Here is a 25,182-nt window from a genome sequence, read left to right as displayed (position 1 = left end):
TTTTTATTCGAACCAAATCATTAATGTTGGCTCGACGAACTTGAGCCAAATTTAAGTCGAGCTATGTTTCATTCGAGCTAAACTTATGTTAAGGGGTGTTTATGCTCAACTTAGTTTGTATCCACTCCTAATCATGACTATCTTGATTCTGACACCTAAAAAGTTATTTGTAACACTTATTTCCAAATGCATACCCTTAAATAGAATATGAATATAAAGAAATGTGTTAACTTGAACCTTTTTCCTCAACACATACAGTGGATAATAGCATGATTAACACTTAACTACTTTCACTGTGCAAAATCGTGCATTCATAGGTACATAATCCCAAATAACATATAAACGTAATACAATATCAAAATGACATAAATGTCTCTCTACTAATGTAACATCTAGAGCTAAATCACTAACTCTCTAAATGCCCTGCTAATCACCTCACCTACTTGCAAAACTATAACACATTGTGAATGAAAAACACTCGTTAAGTAGGTGACCTTTCGACACCTTACATGTAGTAACCTAAAACTAGTGTTCCAATTCTATCACTCCATATGATGCCCTTGGATGATTTATGGTATCCCAAATGCCCACACATCTCATCTCGATGTACTAAAGCCATATCTCTATTGGCTATGTTATCTTAGATGACTATAACCCTAAATTGAATTTTGGCATCTTAGATGTTATGTGAAAGCCTATAACATCTCATATATCTAACATATAAGTGCATACTACACAATGTCAGTCAGGGCTTTGGGCTATTGATACCCTAGTCTAATGAGGAATCATTTCATTGCCTATCTCTTACCACGTATGCATAATTATAAAAATGCTAACTTAATTGTCATCTTAGATGTCCCCAACCACGGGCAAGTACATGATGCATCTCATTGACCACATGAGAAATAATATAATCCAACTCTTCCTTGTTATGCACCCTTATCTATTTCTCTCAAATAACCTTATTGTTTTAACATATAATGCCACTTTTGCTTAGAAGTAGTGACTATCTTGATGTACATCAATTCCCTTAGCTTTCCTTATTTTGACATGAATCTGTTCTATCGAGGTTTATGTCATCATTCACACAGTCGGACAACCCTAAAACACCTAGCCAACTCAATTAGCCTTTGTTAGGGCCTTTCTACACCTATCCCTTTTTCCAACACATAGCATAAAGATGAAATTGTCTTTTTCTTACTATACAAATGAGCATTTTAACCCTTACTCCCCTTGCCATTCACATATATTATGCACGGGAGTTCACTCTTATTCCAAATGAGTGTTCGTCTAACCTTAAAACTAACAGTAGACTAACGACGTTAAATCTCATTCTTCATTCGCAATCATCCTTCCTTATTACGATCATTCATTTTAAAACACCATAAACGGGCGTACGTCCTATATCAAACGTTCGTTCATGTTTAAAACCTAAGATGAACATGTGTCAGAAACACAAGGAACTATCATCTTCATTAAGAATGAATGAGCATCCCTGTTAAGAAAAAATGTTCATTCATCGACGTCTAAAGGTCTCTATCCTACCTATTTTCATATATTTAGGCCAAAGCACAACACACCAATTAATCTCTAAACATTCCAACATCTTTATATCAATCTTTATAACATTAATCATACTCCCAAATCACTGATCATGCAATTCTTTATCCACAATCACTTTTTATTCGAATACACTCATTCTAGTAAGCCATATAGTCTACAAAGCATGACATCCAACAAAGTAAAAACTCAATCTAGAAAGGGAAAAGTCATCTACTTGCCTCTCTTCCATTGCTAGCAAGGTCTTCGTATGGCTTAGATGGATTTTTGGCAATACTTCGATCTTCCAACAATGTTCTAAAAGTCCCTCAAATGCTCTTAATTTTCAGTTTTGGTTTTGAAATATAAGACATAAATAATGAGACAAACAACCTTTGAACTCCTTTCTATTTTGGTGTAATAACACCACAAACGGTTGTGTCTCCCTCATGTATGGTCGTTCCTTCAATTATATAACTAAAAACATGTCCCAAAATCACCAGGAAATTGACTTCTTATCCAATTCAAATTCATTAAACAAATGAACGCGCATGCATTCTTAGCATGCATGATTGTTTGTGCTCTACACTTAGACATTTTCACGCATCTAATATGAAATGACAATTCTACCCTTCTTAAGGCATGAATGGGCATCCACCCCTATGGTGCATGTCTGTGCTTGCTCCCAAACAACAAATACTTAATTTCAAACACTTCAAATTCAAATACAAAGGAAAAAGACATAAATACTTGAGTGTTACATCATGACTCCATTCGTCAACTAGTTGTCAGGTAAAAACTCCTTTAACTTCTCAAAGACTTACTCTAATTGTGCAACCAAACAATGAGATTCTTTTCAGGACAGATGCAATTTTCTGTGAACAAATTCTAATAAAAATTGTTAAGAAGTATTCAAAAATAAATAAATCAAAATTTTATCCAAATACTTATGAGTAATTATTAAAAATTAAAAAAACAAAATATTTTCTCAACGTAACACTATTATAAAGAAATTTAATAAATATTACACCTACACTCCAAAATTCTTATATTTACCCCCAAATTATACATTTAGTATCACTAAAATTTAAAAAAACCAAGATTTCCAGCTATAATATCTTAGTATGAAATATTTTTTTGGTCCTCTTGACTTATTTAATTTACACATGTATCCCCAAATTATACTTTCTAACTTGAGAAAATTACAATGCACCATTTTAGCTTATATACCTATCACTTATCCTTTCAATTTTCAAAGTTTCGAGTACTCACCAAACTTTCTATGAAATTCCATCAGGCCCTTAGCTTGTAAAATTTCACATGGACCTCCAAATTAAACAAAACGATCCAGCATTACCTAAGAAATTGCAATATCAACTCAAACTTAAACATCTATCAATTACTCTTTTCTTTTCATCGTCGAAGTTTAGTGTGAATATAATGTTATATTATTTACCAGCAGTATTACAATTTTATTTGGCACTCATAGCTTACAATATTTTTCATACAAACCCCCACTTGCACATTTTAGCATTACATGGCAAATTACTATAAAATCCCTAACTTATATTTACATCATGAACACTTTGTCTCAAAGTTTGGCATATACATTAAACTTTCTTCAAAGTTTACTATATATATATATTGAACTTCTATTTCTAGGTCAAAAATTGACTTAATATACTTAAAATTTGTTGACCTAATCCTTAGGTTCTTGACTCAATAAAATTATACATATCAAATTTTTTAAATACTTAATTATGTATTTAGATAATATATTATTATATATGTGATTTGATAATTTAGAAATTTTAAATTAAAAATAAAGTTATATTAAAACATATAATAATACATTATTTAAGTAATCAATTAAATACTATAATAGATATATATAATATTATTTATTTTTTATACTTATAAAAAGTAATAATATATAATAAATCTTATTAATTTATTTACCCAAATTTATAAAATTTATATATAATTTATTCTTATACCTATAGATAATAATAATAATAATAATAATAAATTATTATTATAAAATAATTCTCAAAATTTTGCGGTGCGCCGTACGTCACTATCAATCTATATTGGGGCACCTTAACCTCTATAGTTTCGGTTGATTCCGATTGGTCCCACTATTTCAAATATCAGAAAACTCCCCCATCATTTCAGCTGAGATTAATCCAAAAATTAAATAAAACTAAAAAAAAAAAAACATCTCTATAAAGGAACTTCAAAATTTTGTAAACCAAATAAATAAATTACATTATTAAATAATGGCCAAGGGACTTATTCCCACCCAAAGTTTGTTACATTCTTAAATTAATACCTAATAAATATTAAAAACTCAAATATAAATTCATGAATTATTAAAATTAATAGAATCAGTTAATATTATTTTTAATATATTATTAATTAAATAATAATTTTAACTTAAAATTTAACTAATTTTATTAATTTTAACTGTTTATATGTGAATATTTAAGTTTTCAATATTTAACAAATATTAATTTGAGAATATAATAAACTTTGATTGTGAATAAATCCTTTGGCCTTAAATAATTTATCAAAACATATAAAGTAATAGATAATTTTAATATGTTTCAATTAATATTTAACATTGTTATGTGGGAGTATTGTCATTTCAGATTTAATTAACAGAATTTACGAACATAAGATGGTCAGGTTCAAGGGGGGTTTTCGTAGTATTTGAAGTGGCAGGACTTCGAAAGCGAATCAAAAATATTTGGGAGTAACATGTAATTAACTCGTCATCATACGGCCCAGTAAGGGGTATTAAAGTAATTTCATCTTGCATAAAAGTCACAACTTGAAAGCAGCCCGCGAGCGGTAATGCAGATCTAAAAGGCACACAAAAGACAAACTCAATTAATAATAATAATAAATACATAAATAAATAAAAGCTGCCTGAATTTGAAGCTCATTCTCAGAAAGCATTTCACTCTACTCTCTCCAGTCTCGCCAGTCACCATTATCACATTTTGAAATTTTATCCTTCTGATGTAAACATAATGATCTCTCTTGCTTCTCTCTGACACATCTGTACTCACTCATCCACTCTTGCTTTCCTTCTACTTTCTCTCAACTCAACTCAACTCTTTCTTCATTTTATATATATATATATATATATATATTTTTTTGTATTCATTGCCTCTTTCATCTACCGGTTCTTGCCCTTCATTTGTCCTTTTTTTTTTTTTGGTTCTGAAGAGAAATTTCACACCCATTTGAGAGAAAGCTGAAATGGAACCTGGGTCGACCTCAAATTCCATGGACGGGCACAAGAGAGAAAAGGGTCGTAGCGCCAGGACCAGACTGAGCTCTATGTTGCCAAATATTGAGCCCTTTGTGCGAAAAACCGATCATAATCCAAGAGAGTTGAGATCTTGGGCTAAGAAAACTGGTTTTGTTTCAAGTTTCTCTGGAGAAACAACTACAAGTGCTAGTGAGAAGTTTGATAGTGCTGGTTTTGATATAGAGAAGGGTAGAGGAGGAGGTACTTCACCTAAGATTGAAATTGATCCTATTTTGGGCCGAACCAGGCCCAATGCAGGCTCCGAAATCGAAGCTGATACTACCGCTGGGCCTGATGGGAGGAGGAATGATAATGCTAGAAATGGTGGAATTTCGGGGTTCAGACATAATGGAAATGTCCGAGGTGGTGAGAATGAAAGAAAAAGGATTAGAGAAGAGGCTATTTTGGGGGATAAAGTTGGTGAGAGGTTGAATGGGAATGTGAATGTAAATGGAGATAGAAAGGGAACTGTTAATGGTAATGGACATGAGGTTCATGTGGCTAATCCAGTTGAAACTAAGAAAGAGGAAGAGAAAATTGAACGAGATGAGCAAATTTATATTTACCCAGGTGGGCAAGAGCCTTCTGATGAAGGGTGGCACAGACAGTCACAGATGAGATTTGGACTGAGGGATAATCCGGGTTTCGGTTAGTTTTTTCCTGTTATTTGTTTATTGTCTTTATGGTGTCTTTTTGTATATGAGATTTCGTTAGTATTTGTTAGTTCTAGTTGGTTCCGTGGCGAAATTGTTAATTTAGTGTGGAGCATAAGCCTAGATGTTATAGTTTATATAGTACGGAGTGTTGCAGATGTTGGAGCATTGGTAAGCAAGCAAATTAGTGCAGCCTATGAATGTGGATGTTGGTTAAGAGTAAGAGAGAATAATGTTAGTTTAAGATCTAATACATAAAGAATGACAGCTTGTATATTTTTACTATTTTTAATGAGAAGAATCATGATGACTATTGATAGGCTGGTTCTACAAAACGCAAATAATAGGCAAGTGAAAATGAACCAAAGTTAAAAAACCAAGCAAAAAGGAAAAACAGAGCGATAGAAGGAGTTTATCCATGTTATGCGCGGTACCTTTTTATGTAGATGATGAATGTTAAATTCTTTTTAATTTGTGCTTGTGATTGATGGCTCATGTCAGTCTGATTTGGAGGGTCTTCTAGTATCCTCGTTTATTTCAAATATCTATGATAGTTCATAGGGTGGTTATAGCCATGCATTCTTGCACTATATTGTAATTGGTTATCATGATTTGCATTAATAGCTTTCTTTGTATGATTTTCATTGTAAAAGCTATATTTACTTCCATCTTCACATGCACTAATACTTGAATCTCTTGAAGCCTTGAATCAACTTGCAAAATTAATTCTTTTTTCTCACTCTTATATGGTTTCTATATTACTGCAGTACCACTCATATGCTATGGTCTGCAACACTTTTTATCTTTGGTTGGTTCTCTTATATTCATCCCCTTGATTATTGTACCTGCCATGGGTGGAACAGACGTAAGAATCTTCTCTTATGGATAATATGATGTTTAATGCAGCATAGGAAGGGACTTGACTGTTATTTATTTATTTCTACCTTTATTTTCACCTGATTGTTGACAGAAAGACACCGCCACATTGATTTCTACAATGCTGCTGGTTACTGGAGTTTCAACAATATTGCATTCCTACTTTGGTACCCGTCTTCCATTAGTGCAAGGGAGCTCATTTGTGTATTTGGCTCCAGCACTAGTTATAATAAATGCTCGTGAGTATCGAAATCTCACCGAACATGTAAGTTCAATTAGACAAATAATTGTATTATTAATTGTCCATGAGTTAACTTTATCACAAATCCTTTCAATATTCCAAATCAGGCAAAATGATTCTGCATTTTGGGCTATGATAAGTTTTGCTATGAAATACAAGAAATTAAAATTTGTATCATAATCTGTGGCATTAAGCATCTTTGATTCATTAATGAGAATAAATGTAATGATTTTTTCAATGAATTAAGGACCTTGTGACCATGAATGGTATTTTACTCTTTTTCTGTCAACTTAAACTTCTTGGTTTCAAACTGATGCAGAAATTTAAGCATATTATGAGGGAACTGCAAGGAGCTATAATTGTTGGTTCAATATTCCAAAGCATATTGGGATTCAGTGGTTTAATGTCCCTTCTTCTAAGGTAATCATGGGGTATAGAGAAATAATTTCCATGCATTTTCAGTATCAGTGCATCTAATAGTAAAGTTAGTGGATCACTTGGATGCATTAGTGAAGCTACTCCTGTGTTGTCTCAACTACTTATCTAGAAATCTCTTTTTCCCTTTTATGCTTAAATTCCAATTCTTACAGTGGTGTAGTGCTAATTTGATGAATATGTTCATGAAAATAATCTTGCACTGTTAGGCTTCCTTTGTCCTTAAACTTTCCAGAATTGGATCCTCTTCAGATTCTTTCAAATTTAGATGCAGTGCAGTGGGATTGTAACAGATAGACATTTCCATGGAAAGAATATTACAGTATTCAGTAGTAACTGATACAATTCTTCCTGTGTATGATTCATCAGTAATTTTCAAGAAAAATTAATGAAGCTAAACGATAATTGTCTAAAGCAGCATATCATGTACTTTCACAAGCTATTAGATTTGTTTTAATTCTTTTCTTGCTATATTATGTTGTTTTGCAGATTGATTAACCCTGTTGTGGTGGCACCAACTGTCGCTGCAGTGGGTTTAGCATTTTTTAGCTATGGTTTTCCACAAGCAGGAAGTTGTGTGGAAATTAGCATTCCCCTGATATTGTTGGTCCTTATATTTACCCTAGTAAGCATTTGCCTGAGAAGATGAACTAATCTAAATAATTCTACAAAGTTTGCCTATGCATTTGTGAGATCTATTCCGTTGTAGAAGAGATTTCTTCATTTCTCTACGTTTTTCATTTACGAGATTTTTTTCCATTAGTTGGCCTCATATTTATTTGAACTATATCACAAAGTATCTGTAGAACTTATTGTTGTATGTTGTTTCTTTTTCAGTACCTGAGAGTAATATCTATCTTTGGACATCGTCTGTTCAGAATTTATGCGGTACGCATCTCAAGTTTAAACCTGTTGATTCTTGGTAATTTTGATGTCACAAAAGCTACTTGTACAGTTCAGTATCACCCTTCATTGTTGAGAAACTCTGAAGGACGCTTTCCTCATCCTCCTCTCGGGAGAAAGAACAATTGCCGATCTATTTGCTCCTGTCATTTTGACTGTCATCAATAATTAGATACTCCTTGATTTTAGGATCATTGCTGACATAGATGTGAGAAATCTTGGTGTTTTAAACTAATTATTAGGATGTGGCAACACAATCTCATTCTACCCCTCTTTGGTGTATTAAAGCGATGCAACATATTGGGCAAAAAGATTCTTTTATATTAGTCGATGGCCGCATGGACCCTAGTATTCATTGGTATATCATAACTCACTCTATCATGTTCTCTGCCTGGATGATGTATGACAGTGATGTTTGGCTGACAGATGAGCCACCTCAAAAAATTGTTGGTTGGTGAAATCAACCTTGTGATCAAAGGAATAACGTTTACAACATCTATGCATGGCATTGCACTTCCTCTGAGATTGGTTGGCAATGGTTGTTTTCAATGTTTAATTTTCAGCAAAATTGCTGGAATTTGTCAATCTGGCTTGCAGGTGATGCTGCACCAGATTCAGAGTTATTTCCTTTTAATTTCTACTCTTTTCTATATTTTTTCTCCTTCTTATCTTCTTCCTGTCCTACACCAGTGAGAAACTACTGTAACGGCAGGAGTGGAGCACAATATACCTTGAAACTTCAAAAGATCTTTGGTCAGCCTAAGAGGAGTTAATATGCTGTTATGCCTGATAGGCGGCACTTCAAAAAGGGCGATCATAAGTATTTTTGCATTCATGAATCAACTTATGTTCAGCTATATTGTTTGACAACAAAAGGCTGTAACTCTGTCTAATTCATGCTTCCTTACACTAATAAGTCCCCATACACCATTTAGAGCCGCTGCACCTTTAGAAATGAACAAGATAAATTAGAAAATAGTAACTCCCCATACGCCATTTAGAGCCACTGCACCTTTAGAAATGAACAAGATAAATTAGAAAATAGTAACTAAAACATGTAGTGATTTGCATGCATTGGCTTAATTATTTTCAAAATAAAATTGTTTCTTGATCTTTTCCTAGATTTGATTTAAAAGCACCTGAGAAAGGTCATACATAGTCGTACTAATTGTTATATATGGTATATATATTACCTTTATCAAAGATATATTAATTTTTGTTAGCAGATAAAACATATATGGTTAAGTATCCTAAGTTTAATGGGGAAAATCAGATGGACCATGCTTCCTGTAGGAAGTTTCTTTTTTCATTGTCTAGCAATGTTAGAGTGAAAGTGTGGTGAGAAGAGCTCAACAGATTTATAATATAAATCATGTTTGTTGCATTGAACATTAATCCATGTTACTATCATTTTTTCAATCATTACAGGTTCCCCTGAGTGTTGTGATCACATGGATATATGCTTTCTTCTTGACTGCTGGTGGGGCATACGACTACAAAGGTTGCAGCCCTGATATACCCAGTTCAAACATCTTAACTAATGCATGTATAAAGCATGCATATACCATGAAGCATTGCAGGACTGATGTTTCCAACGCTTGGAGAACTGCTGCATGGGTCAGAATCCCCTACCCCCTACAGTGGGGCATCCCGATCTTCCATTTAGGGACCTCCATGATCATGATCATTGTATCACTGGTTGCATCGGTGGACTCGGTTAGTAGCTTATTATTCAAATGCATCAGAATATATGATAGAATATACTCGATTATCATTATGAAAATTTTCTGTCTTGGAAGGATTTGCCCTCCTAATTATCCAACTGGTTCACAAAGTGTTTGATCATTAACAGAGAAGAACCTTTTTATCTGCATGGTATTAAGAAAACAAAATGATAATAGAGTTGCCAAATTTTATCTGTTGATCTTCAAGAATTTTAATTTCTAAAATAAGAGCTCTGAATGTAAAATGAGAAGGTTTAGTAAGTGTAATTAATGCTAATTGTAACTTACCCAGGTTGGAACATATCACTCTACATCTATACTAATCAATTTAAGACCTCCAACACCTGGAGTTGTTAGCAGAGGAATTGCATTGGAAGGGTTTTGTAGTATATTGGCTGGACTTTGGGGGTCAGGTACTGGTTCCACTACGTTGACAGAAAATGTGCATACTATTAATATAACAAAGGTGGCTAGCCGAAGGGCGGCAGAAATTGGAGCAGTTCTCATGATCCTCTTCTCATTTGTAGGTAAGACTCCATAAGCATACATCTGAAAAACCAAGATTGAGAGCGGAATACTTCTTCTGGGTTGATATTAAAGCATTAGGAGTCTTGTTGATGAACATAGGTTTATGGTCTACTGGCATTGATTTTGGAGTTTGGACTACAAAATTTGTGTTATTGTGTATATGTTGATAAAAAGTAGACATGATAGCTTTCATTCAGAGGACTCAAGATTTGAAATAGTCAGAACTGACCTGACATTTCTGAAACAGACTTATTATAATCATATATTTTTCATGCATACATGTTAATTTTCATTTAGAGGACTCAAGATTTGAAATAGTCAGAACTGATCTGAGATTTCTGAATCAGACTTGTTACAATCATATATATTTTTCATGTATACATGAATGTACTCATATATTTAAGTTGGTTAGGCTTTAATATGTGTACTGGTATTCAACCAACCAAATTTGTTGAGTCTGATTGGTAAAATTTTGGTAATCATTGGATTTTGATTTACCATGCAACTAATTTTTTTTTCCTAGAAAACATATGAAGATTATTCATGTCTTATATGTGGTGTAAATATTTTTGATTCTTTGTTTTTCAATTACAGGAAAAATTGGTGCCATTCTTGCTTCTATACCACTGGCCTTGGCTGCTTCCATACTATGCTTTATGTGGGCACTTATTGTGGCAATGGGTCTCTCGACTTTGCAGTATAGTCAATCAGCAAGTTTTAGGAACATAATGATAGTTGGCATTTCATTGTTTCTTGGTTTGTCCGTTCCTGCTTACTTTCAACAGTACCAACCTGAGTCCAGTTTAATATTGCCAAGTTATTTTGTCCCTTATTCAGCAGCATCTAATGGACCAGTGCACACGGGCAGTAAACAAGTAAGCCTTCATCCCAATTTATATCTAGTTCGGTGTTGTCTACATAAGGTCTTGCATTGAGTTTCCTCTAAACAAGGAAGATAAATAGTTTGTTAAATATGCATCAGATTAAATATACGGGTCTTCTGACTACTCTATATACATATATATGAGATAATAAGAGTGCTTGTGTGTGAACTTATTGTCAATTATATGATGCTATCTTTTTAATTTTTCCTTGTGATACATGAGAGCTGATCTGCAATATTATTACTGGATCTGTCAGCTTGATTTTGCCATAAATGGACTCATGTCAATGACCATGGTGGTGACCCTTGTGGTGGCATTGGTACTAGAGAATACTGTTCCAGGCAGCAGGCAAGAACGAGGGGTGTACATATGGTCTCGCGCTGAAGACATGGCAAGTGATCCATCCTTGCAGGCAGATTATTCCTTGTCTAGAAAGATCTCCAGGTTTTTTCGTGGGTCAAGAAGTTCTGATGTGGTGTTTGGTGATTGACAACTTATTGAATGAATTGTGAAGTTTCCCTGTTGCAATACAACTTTCCAGGATGGAGTTAAGGAGCTTGGAGATGGTATGTTTAAGATGAAAAGGGAAAATTATAGCTAACAATACATATTTTGATTACTTATAACAAGAATAAAGTAGTAGTAGCTATGTATTTGTAACCTATTTGTTTTCGCCCCTGGGAAATTTGTCCTTGTAATTGAAAAACATGATTGATTCTTACTATATACAAAGCTAAAACATTCTTTAAGTATATTCTTTGGCAGATAAATCTTTAAACAAAACCTTGGCCAGTTGCTCAATGCAATTGGGGAAGATAAGAATAACCAGATGAAATTTGAAGAGAGAATATAAAACTTTAGTGTGTTATTTTAAGAAGAAACAGTTGGGTCTTTGTTGAGCCAATCTTGAATGAGGGAACGAAGGGTAAGGTTAGGGGTGAGGAATTTGTGGTCAAGTCTTAGATTTGTCATTGGAGAAGTGTCATGTCCCGTTCCCAGCCATTCCTCCATTGCTTCCAACTCATAAGAAAATCCATCTGCTGCTACATGTGGATTTTTCATTACTTCCTGCAATCAACATTAAAATAACATTGAACCACATGACGATACATTATCTATGTATGCAATTATGTACTAAAAAATGTTAATACAGTGTTTTATTGATTCTTTTAATGGAAACTAACCTGAAATATAGGGCACAGAAAAACCCTGGGAATATCAGTTGAATCTTCTTCTTTATTTGCAAAAGTATCAGTCACCTCCTTACTAACTCCTCTTGCTGCCAAACCATCAGCCTTTTTCCTCAATTCATGAAGCTCTTTCGTTACACTTGTAATTCTCAGATCTTTATGGGCCTCTTGGCATACTGACAAACATTTCATTGCTATCCTGGCCATATCCTTTGCCAAATCCAAGGGCCAGCGTCCAGCCATCTCATCCAAAACTTGGACCAGGGCCGTCTGATCCAACATCGTTGCCTCCTCAAGTAGTGCGGCCCAATTCCTCCCTGCTAAAAGATGCAGCAACACCACCCCAAATGCTCGAACATCCAATCTTTCATCGCATTGATCACTAAACCTTCCCAACCCAGCACAACTAATCTTTGCAACAAGATTGCGATCAAGGAGGATATTTGATGGTGTGAGGTGGCCATGGACAATGGGCCTGGGCTCTGCCGAGTGGAGGAAACCGACAGCCGAGCAAACTTCCTGAGCAATGCGAATCCGGTCGGCCCACCAAAGAGCCCGTCCATGTTTGCTGTAGTTCCTTTTAGAGGTAAATAAAATGTCCCTTAAATTACCATTGTGCATATACTCCAAAACTATACATCTTAGGTCCGAGCAGAAACCCATTATGGCAACCAAATGAGGATGTCTAATGTTTGTAAGAAGCTTCACCTGCAAAATCATAAACCTCCCTCAAAATTCTACCAAAATCTATATGGAAGAAAGTATCATGAAGATTTGATTACCGTAGCCTGGAAGTCATCATGGGACAATCCTGAGCTGAGCATTTTGATGGCAACAGATGAAAAATGAATTCGTCCTCGATACACATTTGTCCAATCTTCACCACGCTTCAATCTCAAATGTTCAGAAAAATCATCAGTGGCCACTCTAATCTCCTCAGCTGCATACTCTTTATAACCACAGCTTATCAGTTCATCACTAGACCTTGTGACCATTGCAATGGCATCTTTCTCTTTACAAAACTCGATTCTACGATGAAGAACATCTCGTTGTCGTCTCAGCTCCTCAATCTCTCTAACCATTTCCGCTCTTGCAGTCACCTCCCTCTCCAATTGTTTCTCCGCATGCCCTTTTGCTATTGTTGACAATTGAAGCTTGTTTGACAGCTCGGATAGGAGTTCCGAAACTGAACTCAATCTTTTTTTGCTCTCCTCTACATCTCTTGTGATTTCATACAGTTGTTCTTTCTCATCATCTAAATTTTCCTGTAATTCTAAACGACTTGCCAGCTCTTCTTTTCTTAGACTTTCAAGTTTCTCAGCCTGGAATTCAATCAACAATTCATTAAAAGATATGAATTATGAAAGCAAGTCATATAAAACAGAAATCAGCAGTTTTAGTAGTACACTGGTGGTGCATAAACATATAGCCCATTGAGCTTTTTTGCATCTTTCAGTGTTGGTTTTCGCCTCTTTCCTATGCAGCTGGATCATCTCCTCAGCTTCCTTTAGTTTACTTTTCAGAGATTCCACTTTTTCTGCAACACTCTGATCATACCCAAATGTTGATATTTGTCAGAAAAATATTGTGATTATTAATCTAGTTTGATCATAAACTATAACTAGGCTAAATCATGCCCACATATTGCAGAAAATATCTATCTTTGATGATAACTGAAGCTTACCATATTAGAGTCCTCAAGTTCTACCAAAATTGCTTCCATTGGACTTGTTTGCAGAACTTCATACTCAGCTTCAGGATTTGCTTCATCTAAGTTCAAAGACATCAATTGGTAGAAATAATTTTCTATCTCCTGGACATGGTTTTCCCAGTTATTCTGTGAATCAGGGGAGTCCAAGTTTCTTGGTGAATTTGGTAAGTGAGACGATCTTCCCATAGAATAATTTTCTGTGAATATTTTAGTTAATCTACTTCTTAAGTTGCCTCTCATTCTTGCAAGTCTGACTCCTTGATCATCCTCCATTACTCCTTCCTCGTTATTTCCCTTAAGGAACACAAGTTTCCCTCCACATATTATGAACAATTCACAGTATTCAGGCTTGTGTAGGTGGACAAAGAACGACCCACTAATCGCACTTCTTGATTTCCTGAAGATGATGAAATGACTGATAACTGAAATTAAATCAACAACAAAATTTCTCAATAGAAAATAAAACATACCCTGATCCTGATGGGGATTTCATGAAAGCAATTCCCATCACAAGTTTGGTTATTCTGAGTTCTGAGATCAAATCTAACAACAGTTTATGAACAGGTTCGTCGCTTTTTCTAATTTTCAGAGTCTCAGCTTTTACCTATTAACACCCAAAAAATAAAACAATAAAGAAGAAATGCAATCAAATTACTGAATTCATGTATGAAAGAAGATAAAACGAAACAATCAATCAAACCTTGGCACAGAAAGCTTTATACTTGGAGAGTAACTCTTCAATCTTCCCTTCTTCATGCTTCCGACGATCTTCCAGCACCTCATCACTGACAGAAGTTGCAGGAAGCTTGCAGCCAACTAAAAACAATGAACCCACAAATCAAAATCACAAAAAAATTAATAACAAAAAAGACCGGTGATCAAGTGAAGCAGAAAACTGATGAAAACTTACGCGGGGTGTAAACAAGATCCCTGGAGATGTCATAGGTAAGATAAAGAATGACAATGGAGAATGGCTGAGACTCAAACTTTGCAAGAGTCCAAGCCAAAGTCTTGAGTCCATCCTGCAAATCGTTGCCAACAGCAACGTAAACCTTCTCCACATCAGTGTCCATTCACAGTCAAAGCTCAATACGAAGGTTAATTGGAATCACTGCTCAATCAAAAATCAACATAATTGAGGCGTAGAAAGGAAAGAGAATTTCAAGGGTTGAGTTTATTTTCAAAGCTTTGTCGGAGTGTTTGTGTTCGCCTTGACGATATTTTTTATACGATTTGGACAGCAAATTGGCAGCACGCCAATTCTTAGCCTTGTATATTACTTTTCTATAATTTGATATGAAATTTCTGGGGTTTTTCATTAGTCCTTGTCTTCGTCTTTTTAAAATGAAATATTTGTTGACGAGAGCAACGCATGGATCATCATAGGACTTTACTCCATGCCAGCTTGACTTTGAGAGTGAAATTTTGGATGGATTGAGAAATAAAAATGTTATTTAGTTAAAAATATTAAAAAATAAAAATTTTATCATATTTTTTAATTTAAAATTTTAATAATTTTTTTATTTAAAATTTAAAATATAATAATTTCTTTTCTTAAAATTTATTTTCTGATGATTATCTTCTTTCTGACCATCAACGTTTTCTCTCCTTTCACACTCTTTTGTTGTCATCTCTATTATTATTATCATTTGAAAAATGAAGATCATCATCATTATTTTTTATAAAGATGATTTTGTCTTCGTCTTTAATGAACAAAGACGATAGAGAAAGGCGATGGGAGAGATTGGAGGGAGAGAGAATATTGACGATTAGGGAGAAGATAGTTACTGAAAAGGAGAAAATATCTCTAAGTAAAAATTATCACTTTTCAAACTTCAGATTAAAAAAATTATTAAATTTTTAAACTAAAAGAAAAAATATAATAATTTTTTAATTTTTTAAATATTTTTAACTAAATAATATTTTTATCTTTAATCTTAATATTAAATTTTATCATATAAATAAACAATTAGTTTTTTGAAATATTTTGGCCTTTGTATTTGTTGTGAGATTGCCGACAAAGAGTTGACTGTGCAAAACAATATCTGGAAACTAATTTGTGTATTTTCTTGCCTCAAATTTTAATTTCAAAAAAAGTTGCAGTAACCAACAAATTAGTGAAGGCTAGTGGTTGAATCTTGACAAAGTCATCAAGATTGACGCTTCTGAGGCTGCTGCCATTTCTCAGAATTTTACTGTTGAACAAAAATATAAAAAAGTCATCTTTTAAGTTGCCACTTGGTAAGTTTTCTACTGGTCCTGTATACAACTCCCATGACTTCACAAAAAAAAAATATACAAATGAAATATTGTAAAAGTAGTGGCTAAGAAAATATAAATAAACTCAGAAGCATTGTGATATGTATATGTACGGATGGATACAAATTAAATCGAGTCTAAATACCCTTTGACTTGAATAAAAAATAGTTTGATTTAAATTCATCGAGTTAATATTAAAAATTGTTTGAATTCGATTTAAATGAAAATAATTCGATTCAAGTTTGACTCAAATTTATTGTTTGGACATGTGGTTTAAATTTGTAATTTGAATTTATAGTTTATTTATAAAATAACATTATTTAACATAATTTGAATCGAGTTCAAGCCAAGTTTTAATCAGATTGAGTCATTTATCTAACTTATGAGCCAAATCAAGTCAAACTCTGTATAACTCGAGTTTGTTTATGTTTTAAAATGAACAGAACCTCTTAACTTAAACTCAGTTCATATTTAAAGTAAATGAATTTGAACAGAATTGAATCTAGCTAAGCCAATTTTCAAACCAAAGCTATCTCGATTCAAGTCTACCCCTATGTAAATACCCTTGTTGATTCCTCTTGTATTGGTTAAAAGAATAGTATTATATATATAATTTTTATGTATGAATAAAAATATGTTATTATATAATTAAATAATTAAAAATAAAATAATATTTAATTATATAATAATATATTATTATTTATTATATAAAATTATGCATTTAATTTTATTGGTGGTTAGAAATAAGTATAATTACGAATGTTTTAATGTGTATTTTATTAAACAATAAGGTACTAGAAATAATTGGTCTATATAAGACTTTGTCCAGCCATTGTACGTGGGGGTGTAGCTCATATGGTAGAGCGCTCGCTTCGCATGCGAGAGGCACGGGGTTCGATTCCCCGCACCTCCATATCTTCAGTGTTCAGAATTAATGGGCTACCTTTTTTATTTTATTGTCTTAGTGCGGCCCAGCTAGGCCATAACCCAAACCAGTCTCTCTCTTCTGTTAAGAAAACAATTCCTCTCTATTTATTTTTGAGCGAAATTACTTACCTATTTTAAATATATATATTCATATATATCATCATATAATTAAATATTATTTTATTTTTAATTCAAAATTATTTAATCACATAATGACATATATAAGTATGTATACATTTGTATACCTAAAACGGGTATACATAGTTTTATTGTTTATTTTTTGGTCTACACTTATTTCTAAATGTACCCACTTACATGAGGAATCAGTAAGATTTCACGTCTCAACCACCATATCAAATTTATCTTAGGAAGTGATATGTATCTGGGTATATCAATTACCAAACACCACAATATCATATTACACATCTTACACAAGATGAAATACTCGAAAAATCTTCTTTGACCGAACTCAAAGGTGTAAATACAACTATTCAACAATAAGCTATATAAACATCAATAAAACATGTAACTTATCCCGTTATTGCCCAAGAATAAGGGAATAGAAAGTAATATATATTCAATTATACCAATAATCAAACATGACAATATCATTTTGAAAGACATGTTACCAAATACGAAAAACTTGTAAAATTCTTTTTTGACTAAACTCATAATTACAAATATAATTACTTAGCAATAAGCTATAAAAACATTAATAAGACACATAACTTATCCCCTCATTGTCTAAGAATATGAAAAAAAATCCTACTCCCCAAAGACAATGGTAAGAATTTTGCATGATAGTAAACCCTACTCGAGTTAATGAAAATATATTTCCTTAGAATTTATGAGATTATCTTTTTATTTTCTCTCATATCTAAACAAGAAAGCGATAATCTCTTATAAGATCAAGTTTATAATATCGATATAATTCTCTTGTTTTAAATTTTCTATAATTAGATTAGAAAAACATCTCTATATTCATATTTGAAATAAGAATACTTAGATACAATACTCAAAAGTCACTTTACATCTTCATCTTACAAATATACAAGACTTATACAAAGGTAAAACATATGGAAACGAGACATTTTAGAATTGAGCATTCCAACTCAAAACTAAGAGCTAGGCATTCCAAGTTTAGGCTATCATTAGGGGCGGACTTGGGCCTTTGTAAGGCTAGGCCCAAGTCCAACCTAAATGAATTTTTTTTTAAAATATATAACTATTCTCACCCTTAATTAAAAAATTTTTCACTTCCCAACCCACTTCAATTTGAAGATAGGCCCAAAGACTTGTTCCCACTCAAGATCTGGTAAAATTTCAAAGTAAAACCCTTTTTAACTTTCAAAAATCTAAACACCCATATTTGAGCAAAATTTTATTTAAAAACTCAATTAAAATTAAGGTAAAATTATCATTTAACAAAAATTTTAAAAACATAAAATTCATTACATTCCCCCCCCCCCCAAAGTTTTAAAAATTAAAAATTTTATCTTTATCTAAAGTTTTTAAATTTTGAAAAGTAACATTCCCTCCTCCCCCAAAACTTAGGGTTTTTTTCCTCTCTACTTCGGCGACCATCTCTAACCATTGACTATAGTGCTTTCAACCAGAATATGTAGAGAAAAGTTTGACTATCTCTTTCTAAGCCATGACATTGTCTAGATGACAAAGGCATCACAGACGATTTCTCTTGATCCATGGCTGGAGAGGAGAGAGAGAGATAAGACGAGAGAGAGGACAGTTGATGATCGAGGATGGCAGATCGTCACTGGAGAAAAGAGGAAAAAACCTTAAGAAAAAATTGCCACCTTTCAAACTTTAGAAAAATTATGAGATTTTCAATTTGAGTGAGGAAAATGTAATAAAAGTTTGGTTTTTAAAATTTTTTTTCTTCCCCTGATTATACCCCTAATTATAATTTGGATGAGAATATGTCTTTCGACCTTGAAGATATATCCAAATTCACTTCCCACCTTAATGATTATTGTCAGCCCAAAGTGGTGCAACCCACGAGTAAAATATCTTTTTGAAAAGTAAAAATAAAATGATAAAAAGTAAAATGCCCGTGCGACCATCATCGTTGTACTATCTATACACACACAACACAAACAATATATCTTTTCTTTACAGTGTTTAAGTTCCACCACCACCTTATCTTAAAATCATAAGTTTCTTTTAATTTTTTACTCATCAATTCAATTTCAATCCTCCTTTAACCTTAAGTTAAGTTATATAGTATTGCTTTAACTATCTTCTGGGAACTTGATCTCAAATCTATTAAATTATCTTCTGGGATAAAATTGTTATTATTGCTTGCAAGTAGTAATATTTTATTATTTTATATTTTATTTGTTTATTTGATAAATTATATATTAAAAATATCTACATATGATTTTACTAAAAAAAAAAAAGTTCTTTTAGATAATAATAGTAAATGTAAAATTTATTCATAATTTTACAAAAATTCATCAATGAACTGACAAAGAAAAGTGATAGGGCTGAAATAACTCAACCCAAAAACATACGGGGAAGTGATTTTAACCCCAAGATTCAAAGCATGACTTCTGAGGCCCTGTAGCCTTCAGCAGCTCTCCGAGGCCAAGGTAGCTTGTAATAAAATTTCATTTTCGTTATTCTCTTTAACATGGGTTTAAAAATTGAATTAGACTAATTAATCCAACTAATTGAATGGTTAATTATTAACTAAATCAATTAGACTAGGAATGAAATCAGATTTGATTGTGTTAATATAAAATTTTGATTTTTTTTTTAAAATTTATTATAAAAACTTGATCCAAGAGCATATTAATCATATTTAAATATATATATATTATTAAACTAAACTTATTTTAAAATCAATTAAGTTAAATTATATATTTAATTATAAATTATATAAAAAAAATTTAATATTATTTTTAAACAATTAATCAATCTAATAATCATCAACTAATCTGATTATTAGTTAAAGTAGATAACTTTTTCTACTGTATCAATATCTGATTCGACGGTAAAAACATTGCCCTCTACAACAACAACAACATCATCTCAAACTTGAATTGTGTCTAATGGGCTCCATCTTTCTTCCCTGTGCACACCCTTTTCAACTTACCAAACTTATTCTATAAGCACATTAAAAATGATGATTATTAAAACCAAAAACTGATAATAAAAACCAAATTTAATATTATGAGAATATATTTTTTAATATATAATTGAGTATTTATATAATCTATTTTTATATAATTGAGTGTTATTTTTTAATTTAAAATTAATAAAATTATTTATATTTATTTTAATTTAAAAATAAAATGACATATATTTATGTAATGATATATATAAATATGTATTTATTTGTGTATTTAAAATAAGTTTGAATAGTATTAATTATTTAAAATTATCTAATTAAATAAAAATAATATTATGTATATTTATTTTAGATATATAAATAAGTATATATTTAATATATTATTATATAATTAAATATTATTTTATTATTAATTTAAAATTATTTAATTATATGATGAGACGGATAAATGGATAGGCACAAGATAACGAAGGAAGAATAACCCAAATCTTGCCTACAAAAGCAAAAGCTTCATTCAAAGTTGTCAGGACATTAGAAAAAAAACAAGAGAAGGGAACAACTCAGAGAAAAATGTCGGAGCTAGAGGACAGAGAATGCACGTGCATCACCGAAATCACCGTTGTAAAACAGGAATAAAAAAGATGCTGCGCACGTGCTAGCTGGTTCCAGTCAAAGGTCAAAAGCAAGCAGTGAATAGATGCACGAGTCTTTGGGGGATTTTAATATTTTAAGTAGATAACAACGGTGATAAGGAATAATTAAGGATCCCTTCATTTCTCAGATTCAATTAACCATTGCCCCAGCTGTCCACCACCTATCCCCTTGACCATCACTTTTTTTTTTTTTTTCTAAATAAAATTTGTTTATTTCTTACAAAAATTTGTCTACGTCCACATTATCTGTATTAATGAATTGCATGTAACATTAGAATGTAAGAATTGAGGGACCCTAGACCTAAGATTTAACACTAGAAGATTAATCATATGGTTATATTGTAATTTCCTTTTGTAATGTTAACAGGTTTAAAATAGAGATATATGTACAATTTTAAAAAGTTAAACGTGCAAAACACTAGTGTTACTAGGAGAAATTAGAAAAAAAAAAAAAAACCTATAGAATAATATATAAGTTTTGTGTATCCGTTACTTTTAATATTCAAAGTTTGATATAGGGTATACAAGCGAATTTTAAAAGCTAAAAGCTTTTAAATCAACGTACCGAATGAAATTACAATATGACTCTAGAGATTATATATCTATATTACTTTCATATTTAAAGTTTGACGTTTGTATGAATTATAATAAGACTTAATCCGCCCTTATTACAAAAATTTGTCTATCGTGAAATATATCATGATTATATATCCCTTAATGTGTGTTGATACATACTCATGTGTAATATGTAGTTAGTTTTATTGTTATATCGATGTTTAATTTCATAAATGCGTAATCTAATGGTATTTGAATAAATGCGTCATTGAATAAAAAATTCAGATACAATTTCATAATATAATTCACTAATTTAAAAGCAATACAACATTTGTTATCATACATAATCAATTTGTCATACAAACGCATTTGCAATCACAATTAACCAATCGTTAAAGCAATAAAATATGGTATACCCTCTCATTGTGGAATACATTAATATTCATACTTGAGGGATTGCAATTGGATAGTTGTGCAATAACAAGAATAACTCTTCTTGAGAACCTATTAATGAATTCGGTGCCTAATTTTTCGCTTGTCATGCTAATGTATAAAAGATGTCAAATTTGTACCTCTTGACCATATTGGCTATAATTTCTTTTAGCATATGAACTTAATCCATCATAACAAACATTGTTTTCGAGATTTGTTCTAATGTATGGGTCTTGGCTTAGATGTGATTGGTAGATTTGGTATCTCAGATAAGAGTGGTGACTATTATTGTAGTGAAATTGGAAATAATCATAACCCTCTAACTTTTTCATCCTTGCACACCATTCACATTGTTCATGATGACATTTAATTTTCCATCTATCCCTTGTTGATTTGGAGACTTTATATTGGAAATCAATTTCCAAAACAAACCTCCTTAATACATCTTGCAAAATTTATTTGATAGCCAACACTTAAAAACCCCACATTTCAAGTTTTAAACCATCAATAATAGGTTGTGTTGGATTCTTAGGGAATGGAAGTGCCCAATGCATTGAATTAGGGATTGTTTCATTCTCCATCGTTACTATGCACGGTTGATAAATCACAATCTCTAATGTCATGTAGATAGGTGTTGAACTTGTTTGGGATGGCATGCATCATCAAACTTAGGTTTGTTAATCGGGATATCGTTCATCTCATGATCATGATCAAACACACCATAACGCAAAGTTCTTTTTTTGCATCCATGCATCCAATCCTTAGCTATTGATAACAACTTTACATTGGGAACATTAGCAAGATTATCATCATTATCAATGTCAACGTTAGCAAGATTATGAATTTCAATATTGGCCCTTATGGACAAATGATAATTTTCCAAAGATTCATATTTATCTATTTCATAATTAGTATTAGGAGTTTTTCTTCTCAATTTGGGAGAAACCACCATGAATACATAAACTACTTGCGACATTTGCTTAATAAGGCTCTAAAAATTGTACATAAATCCTTCATAACTTTAAAATCTTACAAACAACCCCTTGTATAGTAAGACTTGAACAAACCTAAGATTTTAGGCTAATAACATATACAAAGTGCTAAACTTTGTAAAATTTCATTCATACTTATAAATTTTACATTTAGCCCATCATAAACCTCCCCATAGTTTTAAACCTTTTACATATCCTCGACCAAATTGAAGTTGTGTGTTTCACACAAGAAGTTTTAATGTGTATGCTTTGGAAATTGTTTCACCCCGTTAAAATCTTGTAATTTTGACCATATTTCTAACAATACAACAATCTATCAAATTAAAATGGAAAAAAAAGTAAATATTTATCTTTTTACTTGGATTTAATAATTTTTTATACTTAAATTCATGCTCTTTTTTTTTTTTTGTAAGATTTTATATATAAGCTTATGAGTTAAAAGAAAATGACAATTAGGATTCAAGGGATTTTGTTGTAAGGTCAGAAATGATGATATAATTGTATTTAATTTAGTTGTTTAGTTATAAAGGTTTAGTCTTTTTCGTATAATCTTTCAAAATATGATTAATTTAATTAATAACCATTATAATAAATAGGCTAAATGGCCATATCCCACCCAAGGTTTAGTTAAATAACAAATTTATATTCTTTAAATTTGAAAGGTTTTTTTTTTCACCCTTCATCTACTACAATTAGTGAATTTTATTTGTTTTTAGTGTAAAATACTATTTTATTGTTATTAATATAATTATGAAAATGGCCCCATCCTTTGATACAAATTAAATTATCAATATGTTTTTAATTTCATTAAGATTATGAAAATCCTCTATCAAAACAAGAAATTTAATTAATTAATCAATTTATCATTCTATAAAATTTAATTTTCCAATTTATCCTCCAATAATTAAAATTTATGATTTTTCTTTTTCTTACAATAATAATTTTCCCTTATTTTTTGTTTTATTATTCCTTCTTCTCCTATCATCTTCTATTCCTAACCACCAACTATTGTTCATCCTCTCTTTTGTAGTCATCTTCACCACCTATATCAACGACTATCTTTGTTCTCCAATCATCTTCATTATCGACCATCATTCTTCTCCCATCATATTCACCACCAACTTTTTAATTCTTAATTTCCTAAAAAATCTCTTAATAACTCTAGATTTACAGTCATTTAAATTAAAAAGAAATGAGCAAGAGCAAGAAGCTAAATAGATAAATTGATATTTATTTTAAAAAAAAAAAAAGCAAGATGATGAAGAAATAGTTTGACATTTATTAAAAAGTAATGCGAAAGAGAAAGAACCAAAAAAAAAAAAAAGATAGACTGATATTTATTAAAATTAATGAGTGAGAGCAGAAGATGAAGAAATAGATTATATTCTTTGAAAAGAAATGATCGAGAGAATAAGTGAGAGTGGAAATGTGGGAAAAATAAGAGGGACTGGGGGAGGGGGAAATTGATAATTATTTAAAATAAATGAGTGGGAGAACACAAAAAGATAACGAGAAAACAGTAGGAGAAAAAAAAAAAAAGGAAGAAAGAGATGAATATTTTTTAAAATAAATGAGCAAGAGAGGAAGTAGAAGAGCTAGTACTGAAAAAAAAAAAAGAAAATGAAAATATGTAAATAAAGTGGATATGAGAAAATTATATATTTTAAACATTTTTATAATTATTGTTATCTAGTTTGTGTTAAAATGATTTCAAACTTAAAAGGGAGGAATTTGTGGATTCATCTAAACTCAAATGGGAAATAATTTTTTGCAATGTTTTTAAAGCTGAATTAACAATCAAACTAGTTATCTCACTGATTTATAGTTTGACCGATTCAATCAATCGATTGAACCAATCAATTCAATCAACCAATTGAACCGACTAATTCAATCTAAACCTTATAATTGAATAAACACTCATGAAACGTAGAATTAATACTTTATAACAAGATATAATTATTCAATTAATTAATATGAGTGTCATTTATCAAATATTCCTAAATTTACCACTATAAATAATTAGTACAATTTTAAAGTTGTTTATTCATAATGATTTTGACTAGAATTGATCAATAATTACATAAAAATCGAACCAAATTATACATTGGTTTATGATTAAACCAATCAAATCAACTAGTTGGATTTGGTTTTCCAAACACTGACCTTTTTGCTTTATAAATAGGTCAAAAGACTTATTCCCACCCAAGATTTAGTGCAAAGACAACCTTACACCTCATGGGATTTTAAAAATCAAAATATTGATCAGTCAT

General features: G+C 31.6%; 2 protein-coding genes and 1 non-coding gene across 4 annotated transcripts; 2 read left to right on the top strand and 1 right to left on the bottom strand.

Annotated features, from left to right (window-relative positions):
- The first annotated feature begins 4,474 nt into the window (after positions 1–4,474).
- LOC123199111 (nucleobase-ascorbate transporter 11-like) lies at positions 4,475–11,854 on the top strand. The gene is made up of 10 exons (XM_044613957.1): positions 4,475–5,506; positions 6,279–6,376; positions 6,482–6,652; positions 6,948–7,048; positions 7,553–7,688; positions 7,901–7,951; positions 9,395–9,682; positions 9,983–10,217; positions 10,813–11,093; positions 11,359–11,854. The coding sequence occupies exons 1-10, from the start codon at positions 4,807–4,809 to the stop codon at positions 11,590–11,592; spliced, it is 2,295 nt and encodes a 764-aa protein (XP_044469892.1). The 5' UTR covers positions 4,475–4,806; the 3' UTR covers positions 11,593–11,854.
- LOC123199110 (putative U-box domain-containing protein 50) lies at positions 11,754–15,298 on the bottom strand. Of its 2 annotated transcripts, none has more exons than XM_044613954.1 (8): positions 14,914–15,298; positions 14,704–14,819; positions 14,474–14,607; positions 13,977–14,418; positions 13,699–13,839; positions 13,075–13,614; positions 12,287–13,000; positions 11,754–12,170 (listed from the first exon to the last, which is right to left on the bottom strand). In XM_044613954.1, the coding sequence occupies exons 1-8, from the start codon at positions 15,074–15,076 to the stop codon at positions 11,973–11,975; spliced, it is 2,448 nt and encodes an 815-aa protein (XP_044469889.1). In that variant the 5' UTR covers positions 15,077–15,298; the 3' UTR covers positions 11,754–11,972. The 2 variants fall into 2 exon arrangements, with proteins under 2 accessions (XP_044469889.1, XP_044469890.1); XM_044613955.1 differs by having other exon boundaries at positions 13,977–14,400; positions 14,914–15,297.
- A 1,804-nt stretch (positions 15,299–17,102) lies between these two features.
- Positions 17,103–17,175, top strand: TRNAA-CGC. Its single transcript has one exon. It is a non-coding gene; the product is annotated as a tRNA-Ala (tRNA).
- Positions 17,176–25,182: the final 8,007 nt, after the last annotated feature.

The sequence above is a fragment of the Mangifera indica genome, chromosome 16 (assembly GCF_011075055.1).
Source record: "Mangifera indica cultivar Alphonso chromosome 16, CATAS_Mindica_2.1, whole genome shotgun sequence".
NCBI lineage: Eukaryota > Viridiplantae > Streptophyta > Magnoliopsida > Sapindales > Anacardiaceae > Mangifera > Mangifera indica.
The sequence above is the reverse complement of the archived record's forward strand: the minus strand, read 5'-3'. Positions and strand labels throughout refer to the sequence as shown.

What these genes read in the sequence shown, in the direction of transcription:
- LOC123199111 (XM_044613957.1), top strand. Translation starts at nt 4,807, where the DNA reads ATGGAACCTGGGTCGACCTCAAATTCCATGGACGGGCACAAGAGAGAA. An exon ending in GATCCTCTTCTCATTTGTAG is followed by an intron (nt 10,218 to 10,812) that starts GTAAGACTCCAT and finishes TTTCAATTACAG; the next exon opens with GAAAAATTGGTGCCATTCTT. An exon ending in TGCACACGGGCAGTAAACAA is followed by an intron (nt 11,094 to 11,358) that starts GTAAGCCTTCAT and finishes TGGATCTGTCAG; the next exon opens with CTTGATTTTGCCATAAATGG.
- LOC123199110 (XM_044613954.1), bottom strand. Translation starts at nt 15,076, where the DNA reads ATGGACACTGATGTGGAGAAGGTTTACGTTGCTGTTGGCAACGATTTG. An exon ending in TATGTTTATGCACCACCAGT is followed by an intron (nt 13,615 to 13,698) that starts GTACTACTAAAA and finishes ATTGAATTCCAG; the next exon opens with GCTGAGAAACTTGAAAGTCT. An exon ending in TTCTGTGCCCTATATTTCAG is followed by an intron (nt 12,171 to 12,286) that starts GTTAGTTTCCAT and finishes TGTTGATTGCAG; the next exon opens with GAAGTAATGAAAAATCCACA.